A 20911-nucleotide genomic window follows, 5' to 3' on the forward strand; every position below is an offset into this window, starting at 1 on the left:
GGAGCAGGACGAGAGACTGAGGGTGGGATGGTGCGCACGTTACCAGCGTGAACTCCGAACCGAAGCTGGAGTTTGGACCACAACTCAATGTGCAGAACGATGGCAGGGGACTATGGAATAGTTAATATTTATTGAGGACTTCCAACATGCCTGCCACTGTGCTTTGCACTTCGCATGGTTTATCTACTCCTAGAAGCAGTTTCATTATTGTCCGCACATCACACATAAGGTCAGAGATGACAGTACCCGCCTCTTGAGCAGCTGTGGGGCTCAGCAAAGAGCATGAGAGTTGGCACTGCATGTGAGGACCACAATAGTGGCTGTTACCATGACACTCCATCTCCCTGAAACTCACTTTCCCCTTCTGTACAGTGGGGATAATCACATCTCCCTCACAAGGCTGTTGGTTTGTAAAGATTAAATTCATTCCTTCTCTATCCATTCAATCAACAAACTTCTATGGAGAGTGGGCTGGCCCTTCTGGGTGCTATGTGTCCCATCTCTCTCCTCCTGAACCAGATGTGACAGCAAGAGACAGTTCATCCTCCCGTGGTCGAAAAGCAGTGGGATCTGAGTTGGGTATTTGCAAACCTGCTATGCTTTTTGGTGGTCTGCCAGCTCACATCAACCAACTTTCCCCTAAGCACCTCCTGGGCGCACAGCACAGCACCTCTCAGTCGCTTCACTATGGAGAAGCAGAAACCAATTCATGATAGCAGGGGCTGGTCTGCCATGATTGAAATTCACGCCACCAGACGTGTGAGATGAGGCCGAACCATGTCCATCTAGGGAAGTAGAAGGCAGGATGGTGGTGGAGGGCATGGTTCTGATGCCAGGATTCAAACCCTGTAAGCCAGGCTTGAATCCCACCTCTGCTGTGGTGGTGTATCACTGCTCACCAGATGTTCAGTTAGCCCTCCAGGGCTGGGCCTCCCTATGGAAAGATTATACATCTCTGCCCTGTTGAACTGAATGGTTCCATGACCCGCATTAGCCAATGAAATACAGGTGGAAGGGATATGTGTCACTTCTGGCAAAATCTTTAAGAGTCAGTGCAGGAGCCTGATAGGTCTCCTTTTGCTCTGCCCTGAGACCAGCAACACTCCAGATAGTGGTCACTCTGTCAACCTGGGACCCAGAACCAAGACTGTGGACTAAAGCCACAGCCAATCTGCAAGAAATGCACTTTTGTTGCTGTAAGCCATTGAGACGTGGACATCATTTGTTACTGCAGCAAAACCTCGCCTATCCTGATGGACAGAGACTCTTACTAACCTTGTGACTATGCACAAATTATTTGTCCCGCCTGACTTTCCTCATCCATGAAGAAGGAATGAAAAATAGCACTGAATTCCCAGAGGTATTAGGAGGGCGAAATGAGACAGTCCGCATACAGTGACTGGCATGTTGCAATCATTCAATATGTTTGTTCTTATTATCACTCCTTCCACGATTATGATAATTTCCTCTTAGACACAGGCTGGAGATATACTTTGGCCCTTAACAGCTAGCACCATTCAGGGCAAATAGGAAAGCTGGAAGTTAGCTGTTTTCAGCCGAGTTCAAGGCCTGGGGAAAAATTCCAGCTACTGGGGGCGGCAAGAGGAATGCTCAGGGGCATGAGCAGCTGACTCTGTGAACCGGCAGCATCTCGTTCAGCAAACACTGCCCAGGAAATCGTTTGCAAATCTGGGGCGAGGTGTCTGAGCCCAGCTCTGCCATGACCTCACTGGCTCACCTGATTTTTCTGAGCCTCAACTTTCTCCTGTGGGGACTGGAAATGGGAGGATGATGACAGTACCACGTGACCAATGTCCAGCAGGAGAGTATAACCATGACTGTCTGACCCCTCGCTCCCTCCCTCCAAGCCCTCCCACTGCCTTGAGGATGGCATGACCCTCAGGCCCCCTGTGACCTGACTACACCTCAGTACCTGTGTTCTTGCTGGCCCTTGGGTGCCAAGGACCTTCTTACCTTCTTACCTTCCTTTGTCTGGCTAAACAGTACTTATCTTTCAAGAGTCACCTCCCCCAGGAAGCCTGCCTGAGCCCCAAGGTTGCCTAAATGCCCTGACTCTGGGCCCTTCTAAACTTCTGGACAGTATTAGCCTGGAATTCTAGACTATTGATTTTTCAGAGAGTGAGCTTTCGATCGGCTGCGTCAGAATATCCAGGAGGTAGCTGTTAACAGCACCACTTCCTGGCCAGAAGCTCTGGGCATGAGGATGAGCAAACCACCTGTAACAAGCTCTCCAGGGATCTACATCTCAAGTCTGAGAATTGCAGGGCTCAACCTTCAGAGCATGGATCAAACGTTTCCTGCTCTCCACCCTCAGCAGCTTGTCCCGGGACTGGCACCTGGAGGGGGCTCAGAAACTGTTTCTTGAATGGAATCTACTCATTCCAGCAAGGACTGGACGTGAGCATCTTGCCGCAGGGATCTGTTCTCCCACTCACTGTCCGTTTCTATGAAAACCAGAGGTCACGGAATAAGACGTTTTGGTTAAATAAAATATTCAGCCAGAGTACAGGCCAATCACCATCAAGAATGAAACTTCTGGGATAACGGAACAAGTCTAGGCTGTTATAAAAATGTCACGATCTGTTATTAAGAACATAGTCAAATTCCTGAGTTGGTGACCTTGACACTCAGCCCCGTCTGCTTCTAGATTGTTCCTGCAGCGCACCTGCACATCAGTGATAGACTGTCTTCACTTTTAGCTGAGTTTATGGAGGGGGAAACTCACAGCCTAAAGGAATAAAGTAACTGAAAAGTAAATGTAGTTCTTGAAGCTGTTTTATTTAAATGTATGAATGTTAGTATATCAGATTAATTTTACAAAGACTAGATGGGTGATAGACCCCAATCTGCAGTATTCTGCTCTGTATTATTATTTAAATGTTTATAAACACTTGCTGAAAGCTAAGGCACTCTCTCAACACACACCTGAACTGTCAACCGATTTCCTTGTTTATTTAAGTACTTGAACGCTCTTAATAATACATAAAATGAATAGCTTTCTCATTAATCATTAATTATCACGACATTTCACCCCTGCAATAAACTTCAGTTGTCTGGTTGAATTTCAACATCTAAAGCACAAGCGGAGACGCTGGCTCTGAGTCACCACATCCACAATGCTTCCTATATTTGGAAGCGAGAATTCAGAGCTCGACACTAAACCCAAACGAAGCCCTCCTCCTGTTACTGACTTTGCCTGCTGGTGAGGCACCACGGCAATCTGTGTCATCACAGAGCCGCTGGCCACACTTGTGACCTGGGATCCCAGAAGTGACCTGGAGCTGGCGTTCCACGTCAACCTTCCGAAGACAGGCTGAAGCCAAAATGCAGCGCTGGGCCGAACCACTGGCTGACGTCACAGATACCTTGTCGAGAGCAAAGATACCACATTGCCCATCTCGTGGTCCCACAGAGAAATTGCACTCACCGCCACCTTATCTCCCATGACAGGGTGTCCCTTACCCTTCCTGTCCTCGCCACCATCCTCTTCTTTTGTTAAAATCACCTACTCCAGTCAATAGAGAGGGAACACTTACCACTGGGGAGTCTAGAGATACAGCCCTCATAAAAGCTCAGAAAGCCCCATAAAAGGATTATCTTTACTGCTTCCTTCAGAATTCAGGACGGAAGCCGGGCTTGTCAACTGCACTTTAAGGGACCTGGTAAGTGACTTGCAGACTGGATGAGAAGGTTCAATCAGATGGTGCCACTGACCAGCTGGGTGACCTTGGGCCACTTATGTCACCCCACTGACGTCCTGTTTCTTCCTCTGCAAAAGCCTCAGGGGATTGAAATGAGCACCAAATGGGAAGACATCTTGTGCCTAGATGCAGATCTAGAAAATACTCTAATAAAGGTTAGATGTCGACCATGTTATTACGGTGGGCTCAGTGTCAACCTCCAGCACGGCATTAGCTAACGTTTACTGTGTGCCAGGCGCTCTTCAAGCTTCAGGTATGTGTTACTTAATTTAATCCTCTTGACAGCCCTATGCTGAGAGATCAGTACCACTACCTCTCTGTTAGGGATGAAGAATCCGAGGCACAGAGAAGTGAAGTCACCAGACAAGCAGGGGAAGCCTGGATCGCCTCAAGGCTCAGATGGGGACCCCAGAACAGAAAGGTGGGGCAGCTCCCCCTGAACCCTGGCTGCAAAGGATCACCCTGGGGTGCCAAGTGATCAGCTCATCTTGCAGAAACACAAAACCTTAGAGTGAAAAGAAACGTACATATAATTCGATCCTCTACCTGTACGGGTGAAAAAACAAACAAACAAACTGGTGCAGGTGCCCAGAGACAGAAAGCAATGCACCCAGGACCACACAGGGACTTAGCAGCAGAATCAAACCAGAACCAGGCTGCTTGGCTGACCAGTTACTGTGTTTCTCTGGGTCTCAGATCCTTCCAGAGACCACAGATAGAACCCGAAAGGTCTCCAAAGTCCCTAAAATTGAGTCAAAAAAATGACTCATGTGGAGTATTTTTCCAAGGAAAGGGCCCACACGCAGTAGTAACAGCAGTGATAAGAGTCCTATAGCAAATACTGATAGTGAAGAAGGTGCTATCATACCCATTTGCAGGTGAGGAAACTGAGGCCCAGGGACGTTCAATAACTTGCCCAAGATCACACAGCCAGTAAGTGGCAGAGCTGGGCTGTTTTACGAATTCCCTGATCTGGCATTACTGGTATTATCAGAACAAATCTTCTGGGTAATATGTTTCTTTCTGACAATAGATTTCCAAGCAATACCTAAGTGTCTCCTTTGTTTCAAGGCATACTTGAAATAGTACAAATGTCCAATAAACCCAAAGGTTCTGGATAGCCCTTGTGATTACAGTGATTGGCCTGGATCCAGGTGTTTCTTTATTGACACAGCTCTGGGAGTCAAAACAAGTCTATTTTCAGGTTATTTCAACAGACCAAGTTTCCTTCTTTTTCAAGGAAACAACCCCCTCCCTTTGTCCTACAAACCCTGGTGGGAGGGCGGCTCCCGTTCTGAACTTGAATTGAGCTTCAGAGCTCAGTTTCCAGCTGGGCTGAACTGGCACAGCCTGGCTGCTCCGAGAAAGCCACCATGGCCGGACAAAAGCCACGACTGGGACATGTGACTGGTGCAAGGAGCCCGCAATTAGGCTGCAACTGGGATTGATCTATCACTGGGGGATTAGGTCCTGTGTAAGGCGTCCTGCAAAGAGCTGAGCTCTGGCCAAGTTACCAGGGTAATTGCCCTCTACACACATCTGACCATATACACAGGTCCCTCTACACACACCTGGCCACACACAGATAGCAAAGCCGCTACGGGGGCCCGCGGGGGGAGGGAAGGACTCACACATACCGAGCACTTGATAGCATAACTACTTGTTTTCCACCACGACCCTAGCAGGGTGCTATTCTCATTCCCATTTTACAGATGAGAATATTGTGGCTTAGAGAAGAGGGGGCACCACCTGCCCAAGGTCAAAAAGTGAATGGGCGTCAGAGGTGGGATTTGAACCCAGGCCACTCCAGCCCATGGACAAGTTGTCTCAGAGCTGAAATGGAGTGGGGTGTTGGGGTCACAGATTGTCAAAGTTACAGACTCACGGCCCTTAGCAGTCACCCATTCAGTCCCCTTTCCCTACAAATGAGGATGGAGCCCAGAGAGGGGAAGTGACTTGCTAAGGACACATAGCAAGTCAGGGGTACACTAGAACTCTCTGTCCAGTGCTCCTTCCACCTCCATGCAGCATCTCTTAATGCGGGGAGGGAGGAGACATCTGAAAAGCGCACTCAAGTGGAAGTCCTCGATTCCAGACAGGCAGGGCCGGGGTCACAGGGCTCCCTTACTCAGATTCCTCCTCTTTGCTTTCCTTCAGGCTCTCAAGGAATGTCTCTTCCAGGAGATCCAGCTCCTCCAAGGGCACTCGGAGGAGGGAGGTCACGTGGCAAACGAGGACTCGTGCCCGCGCATCATAGCGTCCTCGAAAGACAGAAACAGCCGGGAATCAGTTCAGCTTCTGAGCACAGAGATGTTAACAGCAGAGCAACTGATGAAACCCAAACCCTAGAAACGTCCTAAATGCACAGCCCCGCAAGAACCAGTCGGCTGAACAATTGGGCGGAACACGGCGCAACTATTAAAAATATGAATCGGAAGCAAGGCGGCGTTTTTCACCAGCTGAATTAGCAAAGATCAATTTTTCACATCCCGAAGCTGTTAAGGAGGTAATGTCACAACTAGACTGGAATCCAACTCTACTGTGAACTAGAAGGTCCCTGGCCGACTCCATGACCTCACCTTCTAGAATGTTCCTACTAGGGAGACTTTGCACCAGCTGTTCCCACCACCCGGAAGGCTCATTCCAGCTCTTCTGGTGGGGCTCCTCCTCCTCATTCAAGTCTCTGCTCAGATGCCTCCTGCCCAGAGAGGCCTTCCTGACCCCCCGCCCCCATTACTCTGTCCCTTTGCCCCGCATCTTATTCTTCACAGATCTCGCCTGCTCTGATACCATATTTGTTTACTTTTGTTTGGTTGTCTCTCCCCCCCTGAGGTACAAACTCTCTGAGGGTAGCCTTCTTCACCGCTCTATCTCCAGTCCTTAGAAGACTGCCCTGCGCAAATAATGTTATATTTGGGTAAATGTTCAACTAATGACCTGACAGACCTGGGCACGGATTCTATTTGTGCGTCTAACCTTGGGCAAAGCTCATCTCGCTCAGGTGGAAGTGGGCATAGTTAAGAGTCACCTCTCAAAGTTTCGAGGAGAGGACTCCGGGCCCACGGCGGGCCCTTAGTAAGTGTTGCAGAATTGGACTCCTCTGCTGGGCGTCTACCATGCTATGCAATAATTTTATACTAAAGTGGTAGTGACTACCACTACTTCAACATCTGCAAAATAAGCCAGTTCCTTCCATGAACGGGGGTCCCCAGAGCCCACTTGCCTTCAGCTGCCTCTCTAGGTGAGGTGCTGTCCATGTGCCGGGGGGGCGGGTAACCACATGCCATGTCTGCTGGTTATTGATCAGTTAAAGCTCCATGAACAAAGGAGCTCCCTGCTCCCTCGTGGAATCACAGACTGTTATACCCAGGTCATAATCGAGCTGGGGAAATTAAGCAAGCATTGGTCAGGGTGATTAATTGGTGACAATTAATCAGCCACTAATTCATACTCCATTGGTCAAGGCTGCGGTGATTCAGTTTCTGGAATACAGACTGCCAGGTGCCCAGATGATTAACCTCCCAAGATAGTCTCGGGCATGGGACTCTGGAACATCAGCCTCGTGTAAGGCTCATTTCAAGGACCTTGACAGCCAGGCTGCTGGACTTGGAGCTGAGGTTCCATTTAACACAGGTGGCGGATAGTGGGGGAGGGGCAGGAGTCTTGGGCTACCGAGGACAACTTGCCATGCAGCCAACTCACTCCTTGTCGCAATACAAGTCAGCCTCATGATTTGAGGAGCTCTGGGTGCACTCGTGCCTGGAGGCAGTGCTGTGATCAAGATAGTTCCTCCTCCTACTGCCTCTGCAGCATCCATGGTGCTCCTGCCAAGAGCAGGGTGTCACTCGAGAAGCTGGCATTCACGATTGCTAATCCTCCCAACGGTCCAGGGAAGCTGGTATTATGATGAAGCTGGTATTACAATGTCTCATTTTGCACAAGAGAAAAGAACGGGTGTAGAGATGCTAAGAAACTTTCTAGATTGCACAGCTGAGAGAGTGGTGGGGTTTGGATTAAAATCCAGCATGCCGAAGTTTCTGTTCATTTCACTGTGGCTGTCTTTTCTTTAAATTTAAATTTGAATTTTATTATTTTAAATGGAGGTACTGGGGATCGAACCTAGGACCTTGTGCATGCTAAGAACACACTTTACCACTGAGCTATACTCACCCACCCTGTGGCTGTCTTTTAAAGGCAAATCTATTCGAGGAGGTTTGAGGGTTTCAGGTCAATCCCACGTGGTGAGCTGTGAACCCGCTCTTCTGTGTGCATGGGATATGTGGGCTGCACACACAATTCCAGGCACAGCCCTGGGTCACTGGCCACAGATGCACGTAAAAGAGACCCATCACCCAGGCAGCCTGTTCTTTGGAAAATCTTGTTGAGGGAGGCGGACTCAGGGACCCTGGCTCTGCCCCAGGGAGGCAGGATTACGCCGGCCTCCCACAACTGCTGGGCAGCCCCAGCTCTTACCCCAGACACCCTTGGAGCCCGACTGGTCCCTCTGGCCTAGGAAGAGCAAGGGACGGGTCACCAGAGTCACCCAGTGTGTTCATGATAGACCCAGAGGCAGAACCCAGTTTCCTTCTCCCACCAGCATCTTAATAGAGAAGCTGCTACACTTTGCACGTCACCATCCAACACTGTCCTGTGCACTGAAGGATGAACAGCACCCCTGGAGCTTGGTACTAAATGCCAGTCGCACCCTGGACATTGTGAAAACCACCAGCACCCTCCCCACATTTCCAAATGCACCCCTCCAGGGGGCAGTACAACCTCCTTTGGGAGGCATTGAATCATCCCCCGTTCTCAGCATGGCTCTGAGTACGGGAACCAAGCCGGGATGGCCAGCTTGGGGTTGACCTTGCACCTCCTCGGAGAGCAGCTCAACCCCAGAACTTGGGGAAGAGGTCACGGCCAGCCCCTCCCCTTTGCAGACTGCCCTCAAGACCAAAGGAAAGGAACTCAGAGGCAGAAACTTCAGCCTTTGTTGCCATCCAGGCTGGGGTTCGCGTTTTCATCTGAATACCTGCAAGCTGAATGGCTTCGGGCAAGTTTCTTGAGCTTTCTGAGCCTGTTTCCTTATCTGTGAAATGAGGGCAAGAGTATCTTTTGAATCTAGCTTTTTGCTGAGATGCAGTGAGGAGCTACATGTGATGAGCCTGGCCAGCAGCCAGGATGCAGTGAGTGTTCAATAAAGCGGGCAAACCGTACTCTTTTTATTTAAATGTCACATTTCCTCAGTCCTTAGATGCTAAGAAGCCAGGGCTGCTGGGGCGAGGTGCCTGCTGCTGTGTCTAGAGGGGGACCCTTCGTCCCGCCTCTCCCGAGGGTCCAAGGACACTTTCAGGCCATATTCAGACAACTACTTACCCAGCCCACAGCACTGCCATCCGGCAACTGACCAACTTTTCTAATTAGTACATTTTATGTAACATTTAGAATATTTATTCCCATTTTCACCCTCAGTGAATTTTTTTTTTTTCATATGAAGAAGCCATACCTTACTCCAATCTCGTGCACCCCTCGGCCCCCTGCTGGGCACAAGGCTGAATCTTCCAGGTCTGCCCAGGGTCTTTACCTTGTGAGGCAGAGCACGGCTGGAGGGACGGGACTTTTAGGATGCACCCCGTCTCAGGGCAGAAGTTGAACTTAAGATTGTTTCACACAACATTGTAAAATGATTATAAATGCATAAAAAATGTTAAAAAAAAGATTGTTTCAGGGGTGACTCCTGCCTTTTTTCTCCATGGTTTATTTGGGGGGGAGCAGTTAAGGGCATTAAGGGGGCAACAAGTTAAGGCCAGTGGTCATGGGAGCTGAGGGGGCCCTTCTGAGGTCCCCCTCCAGTGCCACCTTCTCGGACGCTGCAGGATGCGTTCCTCCGGCTCCTCCTCGTTTTGGCCTCATTAAACCCCCTTAGTCAGCTGTAAGGATGAGAGGTTTATCAACTTATCTCCAAGAGGGAAGCAGAACAGCACTTAAGGGTGGACTCTGGAAACACACTGCCTGGGTTCGAATCCTGCCCCTCACTCTCCAGCTGTGTGACCTTGGACGGGTTATTTCACCCTCTGTGCCTCTTTTGTAAACTGGGAGACAGTATTAGCATCTATCTCCTGGATGCTGCGGGGTTGTTGAGGGGTTTAAACAAATTACAAAGCACTTTGCTCAGGGCCTGCACACAGTAGGCACTCAGGGAGTATTGGCCCTGATTGGAACTACTCCCAGCGCCTAGCAGAGGGCCTAGTACACGCAGCGGGTGCTCAGTTCTCATTTGCTGAATGAAGGAACCAGCCACTTTCAATACTAATTGCAAGCTTTACAAATCTTGAGGATCCTGACGGAGAACCTTGCAACCAAGAGACAGTGTTTGCATTGCACCACGACCAAAGACCAACATCTCAAACCTTTCTGATTCATCGGGGAGGTAGGGTTTGCAGTTCAGTAATAAAGACTAGGTCAGAAAGTAGACTCAAGTTTGCAGTAAAGATTGCTGTGTCTCCTGCGGCGTGTCCCTCCTCGGGTCTCAAGGCCTGGGGTTGATGCTATCTCTGGATTCAGAGTTCAGAGGGCAAAAGCCATGATTCAGTGTAAGTCTCTTCCGCCCTGATGCAGAGTTCATTCACCATGAGACTCGCTGCCTTAAATGGAATTTTGAAACTTACACTTAAATGTAAACCTCAGGTTACTTACTGTACCTCCTGAGCCTAACTTCCTATCAGTGGGGATAACAGTAACCTCTCTAGCAGCTGACCTGAGGATTATACATGATGAATAATTCATCATCTAGGTACAGGACTTAAAAGAGCAGCTAGGTAACTTACAGACTACCAACTACAAATAAACCAGCCCCACCTGAGATGGCCAGATTTGGGGTCCGAGATCAATGGTTCTCAACCAGGGACGTTTTTGTCCCCCTAAGGACATCTGGTAACGTATGAAGACAATTCTAGTGTCATAACTCAGGAAGTGCCACAGGCATCTAGTGAGTAGAGGCCAGGGATGCGGCTAAACCTCCTACAATGCACAGAGTGGCCCCACAACCAAGAATTATCCAGTCCCAAATGTCAATAGTGCTGCAGTTGAGAAATCCAGTTCAGAGTGAGCTCAGATTCAGTTTAACCTTCAGCATATAAAAGGCTTATTTTTCCAGTTGTATGGGCAAGAAGCTTCATGGGTTGTTACTGGATGAGGAGAAGAAAATGATTGGCGGGCACAAAAAATTCCACCCAGCTGCCAACATGGCACTGTTTTGTGACTAAGATCCCAATACTGTCAGTAAAAGTCAACCTTCCAGGAAGTTCTGAGAAATGCAGCTTTTCGTATTGATTTCCTGGGCCGATTCCATGACTAATCACCTGTCTCGCATCAGAGAGGAATCCCACAGCACAGACAGCCAGTCTCCTTTTCTACTGCGTGTCCCACCCCATCAGTCTCTGTAGAAGATGGTTTAACTCTCCAGTTCAAACAACCCTGCTAGTATCTAAGCTCATGCTCTAAAGAAAGGCCATCCATCCTCCCCTCCATCCTTCCACCCATTCATCCTTCCATCCACTGATCCATTCATCCAACCCTCCCTGCATCCATTCATCCATCCACCCACCCACCCACCCAACAGTAAATGCCCACCATGTCTCCATCAGGCTGCAGACACTGGGATGTGACAGTGAACAAGCCAGACAAAGGGCCCTGCCTTCATGGAAGCTGTGGGAAAGGACTTGAACAACTGGCCCGACTATGACACTGACCTTCTCCTTACAAGATCCCTGACTCTGTTCTCAGGACCAAAGACAGTGCTGTTTTGTTTTGCTCTGAAGTAGCCTCTAGCGCTTGCCTCTCATTTGTATTCGAAGTCGTAGTTCAGAGAAGTTATGTGACCTGATCAAGGTCACACACACGAGAGTCTCAGAGACGGGATGAGAGTCCAGGTTTCCTGGTTCCCAGGGCTTCCCCGTTTCACCACCAACCCTGTTCCCAGTGGCACTCATAGTCCGCTTCCAGCGTGCTAGCTCTGTTCTGAGCACTGTACCTGGGTTATTTCATTTAATCCTTACCACTTCCCTATAACGTAAGGGGTACTGTTGTTCCCATTTGATACCTGAGAAAGCTGAGGCACGGAGACATTCAGCAACTTGCCAAGGTAGAGCCTGAATTTTAACACTAGGTAGGCTAGTCCCCAGATGCTCCCAGTTCTTGGTCCCTGGTTCTTCATGAACAAGGACAGAGGTGGACACGACAACTGGTGGCAGGCCACTCCCACTCGGGGCCTCATTGTCTCAGCTACAGACAGACCTCATTTTCACTGCGCTTCACTTTACTGTGCTTTGTAGACATTGTGTTTTGTTTTCTTTTTGTTTTTTAGTAAATTGAAGATCTATGGCAACCTTGCATTCAGCAAGTCTATCCATGCTGTTTTTCCAACAGCACTGCTTTTTAATTAAGATGTGTACTTTTTTTTAAACATAGTGTTATTGTACACTTTAATAGACTACAGTATAGTGTAAATATACCTTTTACAGGCACTGGGAAACCAAACAATTCATGTGACTCGATTTATTGGATTTATTGCAATATCTGCTTTACCGCAGGGGTCCGGGACTGAACCTGCAATATCTCCAAGGGTCACCTGTGCGTGATGAGAGGGCGGGCTAGGTGGCTTGAGGGTCCAGCTACCTCTGATCTCTGGGGGACTTCTCAGTCCTAGCACCTGCTCCCATGTGGGTCCCAGCGTGCCACTGAAGCCACTCCTGTTTGTAGACGCTGGTGTCTGGTGGGGCTTTCAGATAAACCAAAGGCACCTCTCAGATGCTATCAGAGACTGGTATTCTTTAGAAACGAGGTGTTAGTATTCCTGTGGGGATACCTCTGTGTTCCCCAACCCTCGTGAGTAATATCCACTAAGGTTTTCGTTAACAGAAATGTTGCAGGATGTCCGGCTCTGCCACGTATCCGCTTAGGCCAGCACTTCACCTCCCTGAGCCTCAGTCTACTCACCTGTAAAGTGTGAGTGCCTACGCGAAAGGATGGCTGTGAGGATGGGACGCAACAATGTTTGACAAGGGCCGGGTCCAGTAACCAGCATTAACAGGTGCTTAGTAAGTGGTGGTGGTTCTCAAGAGAAATTTAAACGGCAGTATTGGTTTAGAGGCCGCCTATGACAATGTCCCAGGGAGAGCATGAAGTACCGGGCGATATTAGACAGGTCAGGGCAGTTATTCTTTGAGAGCCAGGCCAAGGCCACCCACAGCAAAGAGGGGTAAGTTAAGATGTCTTGGGGGCTCGGGAGGGCTTGTGATTGGCAGGTGGGGGCAGGAAGCGGGCTAGGATGAACACGACTCTCTGGGTGAGGAAAGTCAGGGAGACACAGGAGCGCTGGGGTGGCTTCTCCTCCCCAGAGGTAAGGCAGCGGGACAGAGAGCTGGCCCAGGAGGCTGGAGACCTGGTTTTGACTCGCGGGCTGTCTCTGCCACTGTGTGCCTCTGGGAAAGCCCCCTCAGCTCTCTGGGCCTCAATCTCTCCACCTGGAAATATGAGAGGCTCACCCAAGATGACCTTGGGCAGGTGAGTCTCAGGTCTGCAAAATGGGAACGACGGCCTTCAGCATCCCTCAGGGGGCCGAGAGGGCTCCAGGCCAGGCCAGCCCGTAGCACCAGGCTGGGCACACAGCAAGAGCTTGAGACCTGGAGCTTTGCGGTTACATGATTACAATATGTGGGTATCTCGTGCTGATGGGCTGCCCTGGCTCCGGCACCCTGGGTCTCGGACCCCCGTGCAAACTCCACCCCTCACTCCAAGAGTGTCCAGGAGGACCAGACATTGTTATTCTTCCCTTACTTCTGCTTGAAAAACAAAGTGATACAAATGAGCATCCTCAGACCAGCTCCACCACATCCTCAGAGGGAACTCAGCCCCCTGGCCACATCAGCTAAACAGAAGTATTATTTAAGGCCGTGCCTGCCTGAAAGCAGGGCTGGGCCAGATCACCCTCGGGCTCCCATTCAGCTCTGAGATCCGGGCTTAAAATATTTTGTTTGGAGAGAGTAGGGCCAACAATGTACATTGGGGTTTGAGCCCTGAAGCTGCAATTCTCAGACTATAAATACACGGGAACCGCCTGGGTTCTTGCAGAACCTGCTGGGCTCCCGCCCCAGGGACCGCCCCCTGAGCACTCTTTCCTGGCGATGCTCCCGCACATGCTGATCCTGCTCTTGAAATTCTGTTCCTCCTCCTCTTCCTACCCTCCATTCCCCCACAAGCCAGGGTCCTGGTGGGGAGTTGGTGACACGTCCCTTACTACACGGTGCAGAGGGTGCTGGGATTTCATTTTCAGTTCCGTGCTCCGTCTCCCTGCGAGCCATCCAAATAAACATCAGAGGGGATGAGCCAGGTTCAAGAGCTACTTAGAAGGTGAGACAACAGAGCCTCATGAGGAATCAATGAAAACCACGAAGAGGCAGCCCGTGGCGCTTGGTGTGAACGGAGTACTCCCAGCTCCCCGCCTGCACTGGGTTCCCTTTTCTCTCTTGCATCAAAAATGCCACGGGGGATGGGGCCGCAGGGGCAACACTGACTACTGGCTTCACCGGCTGACATGCAGATCCGTGCCCACAATTTACAGAACTTAGAAATCAACTCACCATCCTTGAGTGAGAAGCTCAGAAGGTCCTAAGGGAAAAGAAACAGGAATTAGCATACGCTGCATATGTAACCAGCCCGCTCATTTGACAAATATTTATTGACTCTTACTAAGCGGGAGAACAGGGCAGACAAAACACCCCTGCCCTGCATTCTAGCAGCGCGCCAGAGGAACAAGCAAGCCGATCCCCGAGTTAGTGTGTGAGAATTTCAGGGAGTCAGATGAAGGAGGGGAAGGACTGTTTTAAAATCTGTTCCCTTGACCCACCAACTGCTGTGTCACAAGCTGCCTGCTTCAAGTGCACACAGAGCAGGTGTGCACTTCCAAGAGGAGGCACCACAGCTGGGCAGTCAGGAGCACGGGCGCTGGAGGCAGACTGCCAAGGCTCAGACCAGCTGTGTGACCTTGAACAAGTCACTGAACAGCTCTGTGCCTGTTTCCCTATCTGTAAAATGGGGATGATCATCCTACCCACCTAGTAAAGTTGCTCTGAGAATTAAATGAGTTCATATCTGTAAAGGTGTCAGCATATCATAGGCACCGTTTAAGTAATATATCAATGGTAAGTATTCAATAATGAGAATTCAGCATTAGCTAAGAGCATCATCACCATATGATATTATGATGAAATATTTACTTTTTCACTTCCCCCACCCCACTGGAAGCAGTTTTCAGACTGACTTTGAAAGGAATTTGTTCTACTTTCCCCGGCAGCCGCCACCTGGGTGGTGGGTGTACCTGAGTGATCATCAGGGGGTCATCCTTCAAGATGGGGTCCTTCAATAAAATCTGAGCAAACATGTCTGCTCCTTCGCCTCCCAGGCCACTGGCAAAAGCAGTCATGGTTGGCAAGACGGCTTCTGACAAATCCAGCCACTTCACCAGGCCAGCCACGAACTCCGTGCAGAAGGGTCTGAAAGACAGATACAGCTGAGACCCCAAGGCTTCCTGGACCGCGCGTCTCACGAGGCCGCTGGGAAGTTGAGATGAGATGAGTTCAGGGATGTGAAGGGCTGGCCTGTACAAAAACCATGGTGACTTTGGCCCATGGAATACAGAGAGAACCAAACCCTGACTTCAGGTGTGTGGATTTTAGCTTTTTCCTCTGTCAAAACTTTGACCACAGGGGCTGATAAACCACAGGAACGAGGGCAATGACCAGTTACTGACCACATGCCCTGGGCCCGGCCTGAGCCGGGGGTTGCACTGGGGGCTGCGGAACCACAGACAAGTAGGTGGCCTCAGATGAGAAGCTCACAGCAGGGTGGAGACTCGGATGGGACCGACTGATCCCAGCATCACGTGGTACGGGGCAAGAATCAAGCCCCGGTGAGTCCAGAGAGGGAGCCCCCAAATCTGCCTGTAGGGAGGGGCAGCGAACAGGAAAGTCTTCCCTCAGGTGGAGATTCGCTGCTGCTGGAAATGGCCAAGGACATGCTTTCTGGAAACAATAAAATGCAGAGGAAGTCCGTCCTCCCATTGTGCTCACCACCACCGTGGGGTCTCTGTCCACAGCAGGCATTTGAGTTGAGTCCCCCGGGAGTGCCTGGGCGGGGGATGGATGGGATGCTCCAGGGGAGAAGGGATCCCAGGAGCTGCAGGGAGCACATGGTATCTTGGGGACTCCAGCTCTGATTCAAAGCCACAACTGGTGGCAGTGAGGGGTGAGCTGGGGGGTGGGTGGGCTGGGGATACAGAGCAGGGGAGTCAGAGGGGAGGTATTAGACCGGTGCAGAGAAAGGGCTTCCCAGAAGCCAGCAGAACTCCCTGGTGGCAGAAGCGACCTCAGGAGGCTCCCCACTTGCATCAGTCCCCATGGATCCCAGGAGGCCCACTCGTCATTCCTTAGAGTTGCGGCTGCCAAAGCCCCAGCGGAGAGATCGCTGCAGCCCAGGCCGCTGACAGGAGTGGTGAAGGACTCAGGCTCAAATGTTGACCTCACCACTGTTTTGGTCCAGGGCCCCAGGAAGCAGCTCTGAAATGATTACTGGGGATTCCTTTGGGGTCAAGGCCTGTGAAAGGACAGGGAGGATGCCAGACTGGGCGGGGGTGGGGGCGGGGGACAGTCGAGCTTTGACACAGCCTCTGTGCATCCTCTGAAGATGGAGTGACCCTTGAAAGCTGCCCCCAGCGGGGCGAGAGGGCTGAGGCTTTATGCCTCCACAGGAGACAGTCATCGGACAAAGGCTGTCCCAGGAAGGGGGCAGAACCTTGCGCGACCTGGCTTTCTTCAGGCTGCGATGGCCTGGGCGGTGCTGGCAGCCCTCCCAGCCGCTGGGGGAGAGTCCTTCATTCCCAAAGGACACCGAAGTGAGGCGGTGAAAGGACTCTGATCTCTCTGTGCCTCCATTTCCTTATCTGCAAATGGATCTACGAGACCAACTTCAGAAAACGGTTTGAGGATTAAATGAGATGATACCCACCCCGAGCAGGGCTTGTCATGGAGAAGATACTCAACGAATGTGAGCGGGCGTCACTACTTTATTTATAAGGCGACCAATGGAGCAGCGGAGAAGAGGATTCATTGTCGGGCTCTGAGGTCTGACACCCTGGAGGAGTCCCGGCTCCCTGGGTGACTGGCTTTGTGTCCTTATTCCACCCCACTTAGCTTCGTTTTCCCCTGTTGTAAAGTGAGGATAGTAATAGGGCCTGCTTTGCAGATTGGCTGGAAAGATTAAATGACATGGTAATAGTGCTTGGCGCTCAATAACCCTCCATAAATGTTAGCTACGGCTGCTACAATTATAATTTGCCCCGCTGCAATTACTGGGATTAACCAGGGATGACATGTGGGTGTGTATAGGGGCAGGGATGACTCAGTGAATTGAGCACCACTTAGGGGTAAACGTCTAGGCAGAAGGGGCTCAGGGCGGAGGGCAGCAGCATGGCCTGGCCCTGTGACCGGGAAGAAAGCCTCGGATGTAGAGAAGCATCTCATAAGAGTGCAGGGGTAAAGGGCGTGAACTCTGGTTCAGATCCCAGCTCTGCTACCAGCTGTGTGATCTCGGACAAGTTACTTAGCCTCCCTGGGCCTCAGTTTCTTTATTTGAAAACAGTGGTGATCATGATGAAACCTACTTCAGAGGGTTGTTGAAAGGATTAACTAAGTTAACATTTGCCACGTGCTTAGAACAAAACCTGGCACATACAAAAGCCCTATGCAGGTGTTCATTTAAATGAACAAATGAATTGATAAATATGTATGTAAAGTGCCAGTATAGCCATCTATCAAAGAAGGAATCACATTTTAGACTGGCAGGGCCTTGGGAATTGCTTCTAATGTGATTAGTGATCTGGTTGAAATATACAAAAATCAGTAGCAATAGTGACAATAAACGGTGATCACAGTGCAACAACCTGTCGGCCCCTGTGCTTACTGCTTCACACACACAGACTCGCTTACTCCCCACCAGGGCCTGACAAGGGAAGGGAGGTCCGATTTTTACCACCATTCTAGAGATAAGGGCACTCAGACCCAGAGAGGTTAAGTGACAGCTCCAGGGTTCACGGCCACATCTCTCTTGACTCAGGAGGCCGTGCTTAACCACTGCAGAGACTGCCCCTCTCCGGTGAAGGCATTCCCGGGCACCCGCCAAGTGCTGGACACCAGCTAAGCAGATGCATACCAGGGGTGTCACCCCCACCCTGCCTTGAGATGGAGCCCCTTGGCTGCGGCAGTTAAATACCTTATCAAGGGTCTCCTCGCTGGGAAGGGGCAATGCCTCACCTGGAATCCAGGAGTCCTAACTTCTAGTCCAAAGCTCCTCCAACTCACACGGGCCAGCAAACTACACCAGGGGGTGCAGCCTTTTTCTTTTTCTTTCTTTCTTTCTTTTTTGAAATTCAGTTTCATTGGAACACAGCACACCCATTCCTTTACATACTGTCCTCCGGCTGCTTTTCGGCAATAATAGCAAAGTTTGGTGACCACGACAGAGACCACAGGGCCCACAAGTCTAAAATGTCTGGGTCTTTGCAGAAAAAGTCTGCAGACCCCTGCTCTACATCATTAATATCTTCATGTTTAATAAATAGGGTTAATTATAAGTGACAGCATCTGTGGTGTTTACAGCATGGATAAGAAATAACTATTTTAAAGGCTTGCTTTTATGCCCCATGTGGACACAAACTGCCACAGAGTGTTTCCTAAAGATTGCCGAAACCAGCGGCACATCTGGGATGTAAAAAGATTAAGGTTAGTTTTAAAAAGTGTTTTGGGCCCAAGAGGTCTGAGATTAACTACGTGGAAAGAGGTGGCATACTGATTGTAACTTTTAGGAAGAAAATGCCCAGCTAAGTAACAGCCACGTGTGCTTCGGACACTACTTGGGTTTTGGAGGGACACAGGACAATAATATTTCTATGTGTCCTCTTGGTGGTGCCCAGCACAGGCCTGGCACACGGTCCAGGTTCATACATACTTGTTTATGTGAACAAAGTACACAAAGCTCTTCCCTCCCTATTTACTGGCTTATTAGGTAGGTATTTATTGGATCTGGGAAGCTTCTGGAAAGACAGAGGCCTCCCAGGTATGGTACAGGCATGGGGCAGAGCAGGGAGAGACTTGGACCCTTGCAGGAGATGGGGCTTTGCCTTGCTTGGGAGCAAAATAGCCAACGAGATATATTCTAAGCTCCAGACAGAGTATGTGGTTTCATTACCAATAATGTGAATAGCCAAAGTCCGTTTGGCAGTAGTTCTGTGCCAGGCTCTGCAGGAGCCATCAACACATTCCTTCCTCAGGACCACCCTCTCTGATGGATGGCTGTTTCTCCACAGCAGTGATTCCTCAGCTTCTCTTTCCTGCCCAGCAGAAGCCCCCTCCCATGACGAAGACAGAAAAAGGCAAGTGCCTTTATTTTTTTCCCTGCCTCCCTTGCAGATGACATAAAAGGGAAAGCCTTTTCGAGGTTTTCTGGAAAAGAGTTCCTCCCCAATGAGAGACTTCATGAGAATCCCTGTCCTTCTCTTTCCTGCCTTGAGCCTTGTTCTGTGAAGGTGTGATGTAAGGAGCTGCAGCAGCCATTGTGTGATCAGGAGGGGAAGGCCAAGAGAACTGCAGAAAAGCCAGCCCAAAGGCTTTCTGAGGCACTGTATCAATCCTGGAACTCTTTCCTTTCAATTTCTTATTAAGTGAGAAAAACAAATCTCTTCTTGTTTAAATCTCTTTTAGTACAGTGTCCTGTTACTTGAAGCCCAAAGTGCCCTGAGGGTAAGTTCCAGGATTGTCTCCATTTTACAGATGAGGAAACTGGGACAAATAAAATGAGTCACAGAGTTAGCAAGCAACCATCACTGTTTACTGAGCCTACTATGTGTCAAACACTATGCTATGAGGTTTACCTACATTATCTCACTTAATTCTTATAATCGCCCTGCAGGGTGGGTATTATTGGCCCCATTCTACAGATTAAGATGTTAAGGGAAGTTAAACAACCTGTCCACGGTCACATGTAACTGGAAAGTGGCAAAGGTAGGATTTGAATCCAGATCCAAGTCCAAAGCCTGTGGAATGTCTCTTGTGCTAATAAAGCCGGCATTTATCCACCCCTTCTTTTCCAAAATTTTACTGAGTGTCTTTGCTACACCAAGCTGTGTGCAAGGCACTGGGAACTCAGAGATGAACAAGGCAGCTCCTGTCCTCCAGGAGCTCAGACTGGAGGGGTGGCAGGTGTGGGAAGAATTACAGGGCAGCATGGTGGTCACAGTGACAGGTCACAGAACAGACAGGTGGAGACGCCCCCTGCCTAGGAGGTGAGGAGGGTCTGGAAAAGCTTTCTGGAGGTGACCTCCAAGGAAATGAATACACTCAAATGTTCAGTCCAGTGGGACAGACAAAGATAAAAAACAAACAAAACAAACAAAATCCAGCAAAGATCCAAGGAAGTTTACTCACAGGAGACCATGGTGGGTGGAGGGGTCCTCGAAAATGGAGCATATGCAAAACCTTCTTGATGTCTCTGGCCCCCCAACCAGTTGCTCCTCATCTCAGTAGCAATATCTCCATCCTCTAAGGCCCCTCTCCCCACCTGGACCTTTGAGGCCAAAGTTAGCTCCTCCTTCTGCCCCGCCCACAGCACCCAACCTGTCCCACGTCAACTGCATTCTCCCTGAGAAAAGTCTGTCTCACCTGTGTCCCTCCAGCTCTCAGTCACTGTCCTGGTTTATCCAAACAACCCCACCTAACTGGCCTCCTCTGGCCTCCAAATTCTCTCCCCAAAGAATTTCTGAAGTCCTTGAAGGCCAAGCCCAAGCTCTTAGCAACTCTACAATCTGAATCCAAATATACGATTTAAACATAGAGCTGGAGCTCTGCAGTGGCAGGTGTTAATACTGTCATCGAACCTGACACCATCATGACATTTAGTCCGCTGTTAAAATCAGTCATGTGGGCGTCCCCCTAGACTGTAAGTACCAGGAGGATGGGAGCCAGGCCTTGCTTTTCTTTGTTTTCTCCACAGGGCTTCACACTACACCCAGCACACAGTAGGTGCTCACTGAATGCATGTTGCACGAATGCATAGACATCTTATCCCCCAATTAGGGTGTGTCC

General features: G+C 49.9%; 1 protein-coding gene across 5 annotated transcripts in view; it reads right to left on the reverse strand.

Annotated features, from left to right (window-relative positions):
• TMCO4 (transmembrane and coiled-coil domains 4) overlaps window positions 1-20911 on the reverse strand; it is a 77765-nt gene that overhangs the window by 43541 nt on the left and 13313 nt on the right. For all 5 annotated transcript variants that reach the window (XR_004325378.1, XM_032495333.1, XM_032495332.1 and 2 more), the window contains exons 5-7: window positions 15097-15271; window positions 14360-14387; window positions 5851-5983 (exon numbers count right to left, since the gene is read on the reverse strand). Coding sequence is in view for 4 of the 5 variants with exons in the window: in XM_032495333.1 (XP_032351224.1) it covers window positions 5851-5983; window positions 14360-14387; window positions 15097-15271 (336 nt within the window). In the remaining variant the exon portion in view is untranslated. The remainder of the gene's footprint in view (window positions 1-5850; window positions 5984-14359; window positions 14388-15096; window positions 15272-20911) is intronic.

This window comes from Camelus ferus, chromosome 13 (genome assembly GCF_009834535.1).
Source record: "Camelus ferus isolate YT-003-E chromosome 13, BCGSAC_Cfer_1.0, whole genome shotgun sequence".
Lineage (NCBI taxonomy): Eukaryota > Metazoa > Chordata > Mammalia > Artiodactyla > Camelidae > Camelus > Camelus ferus.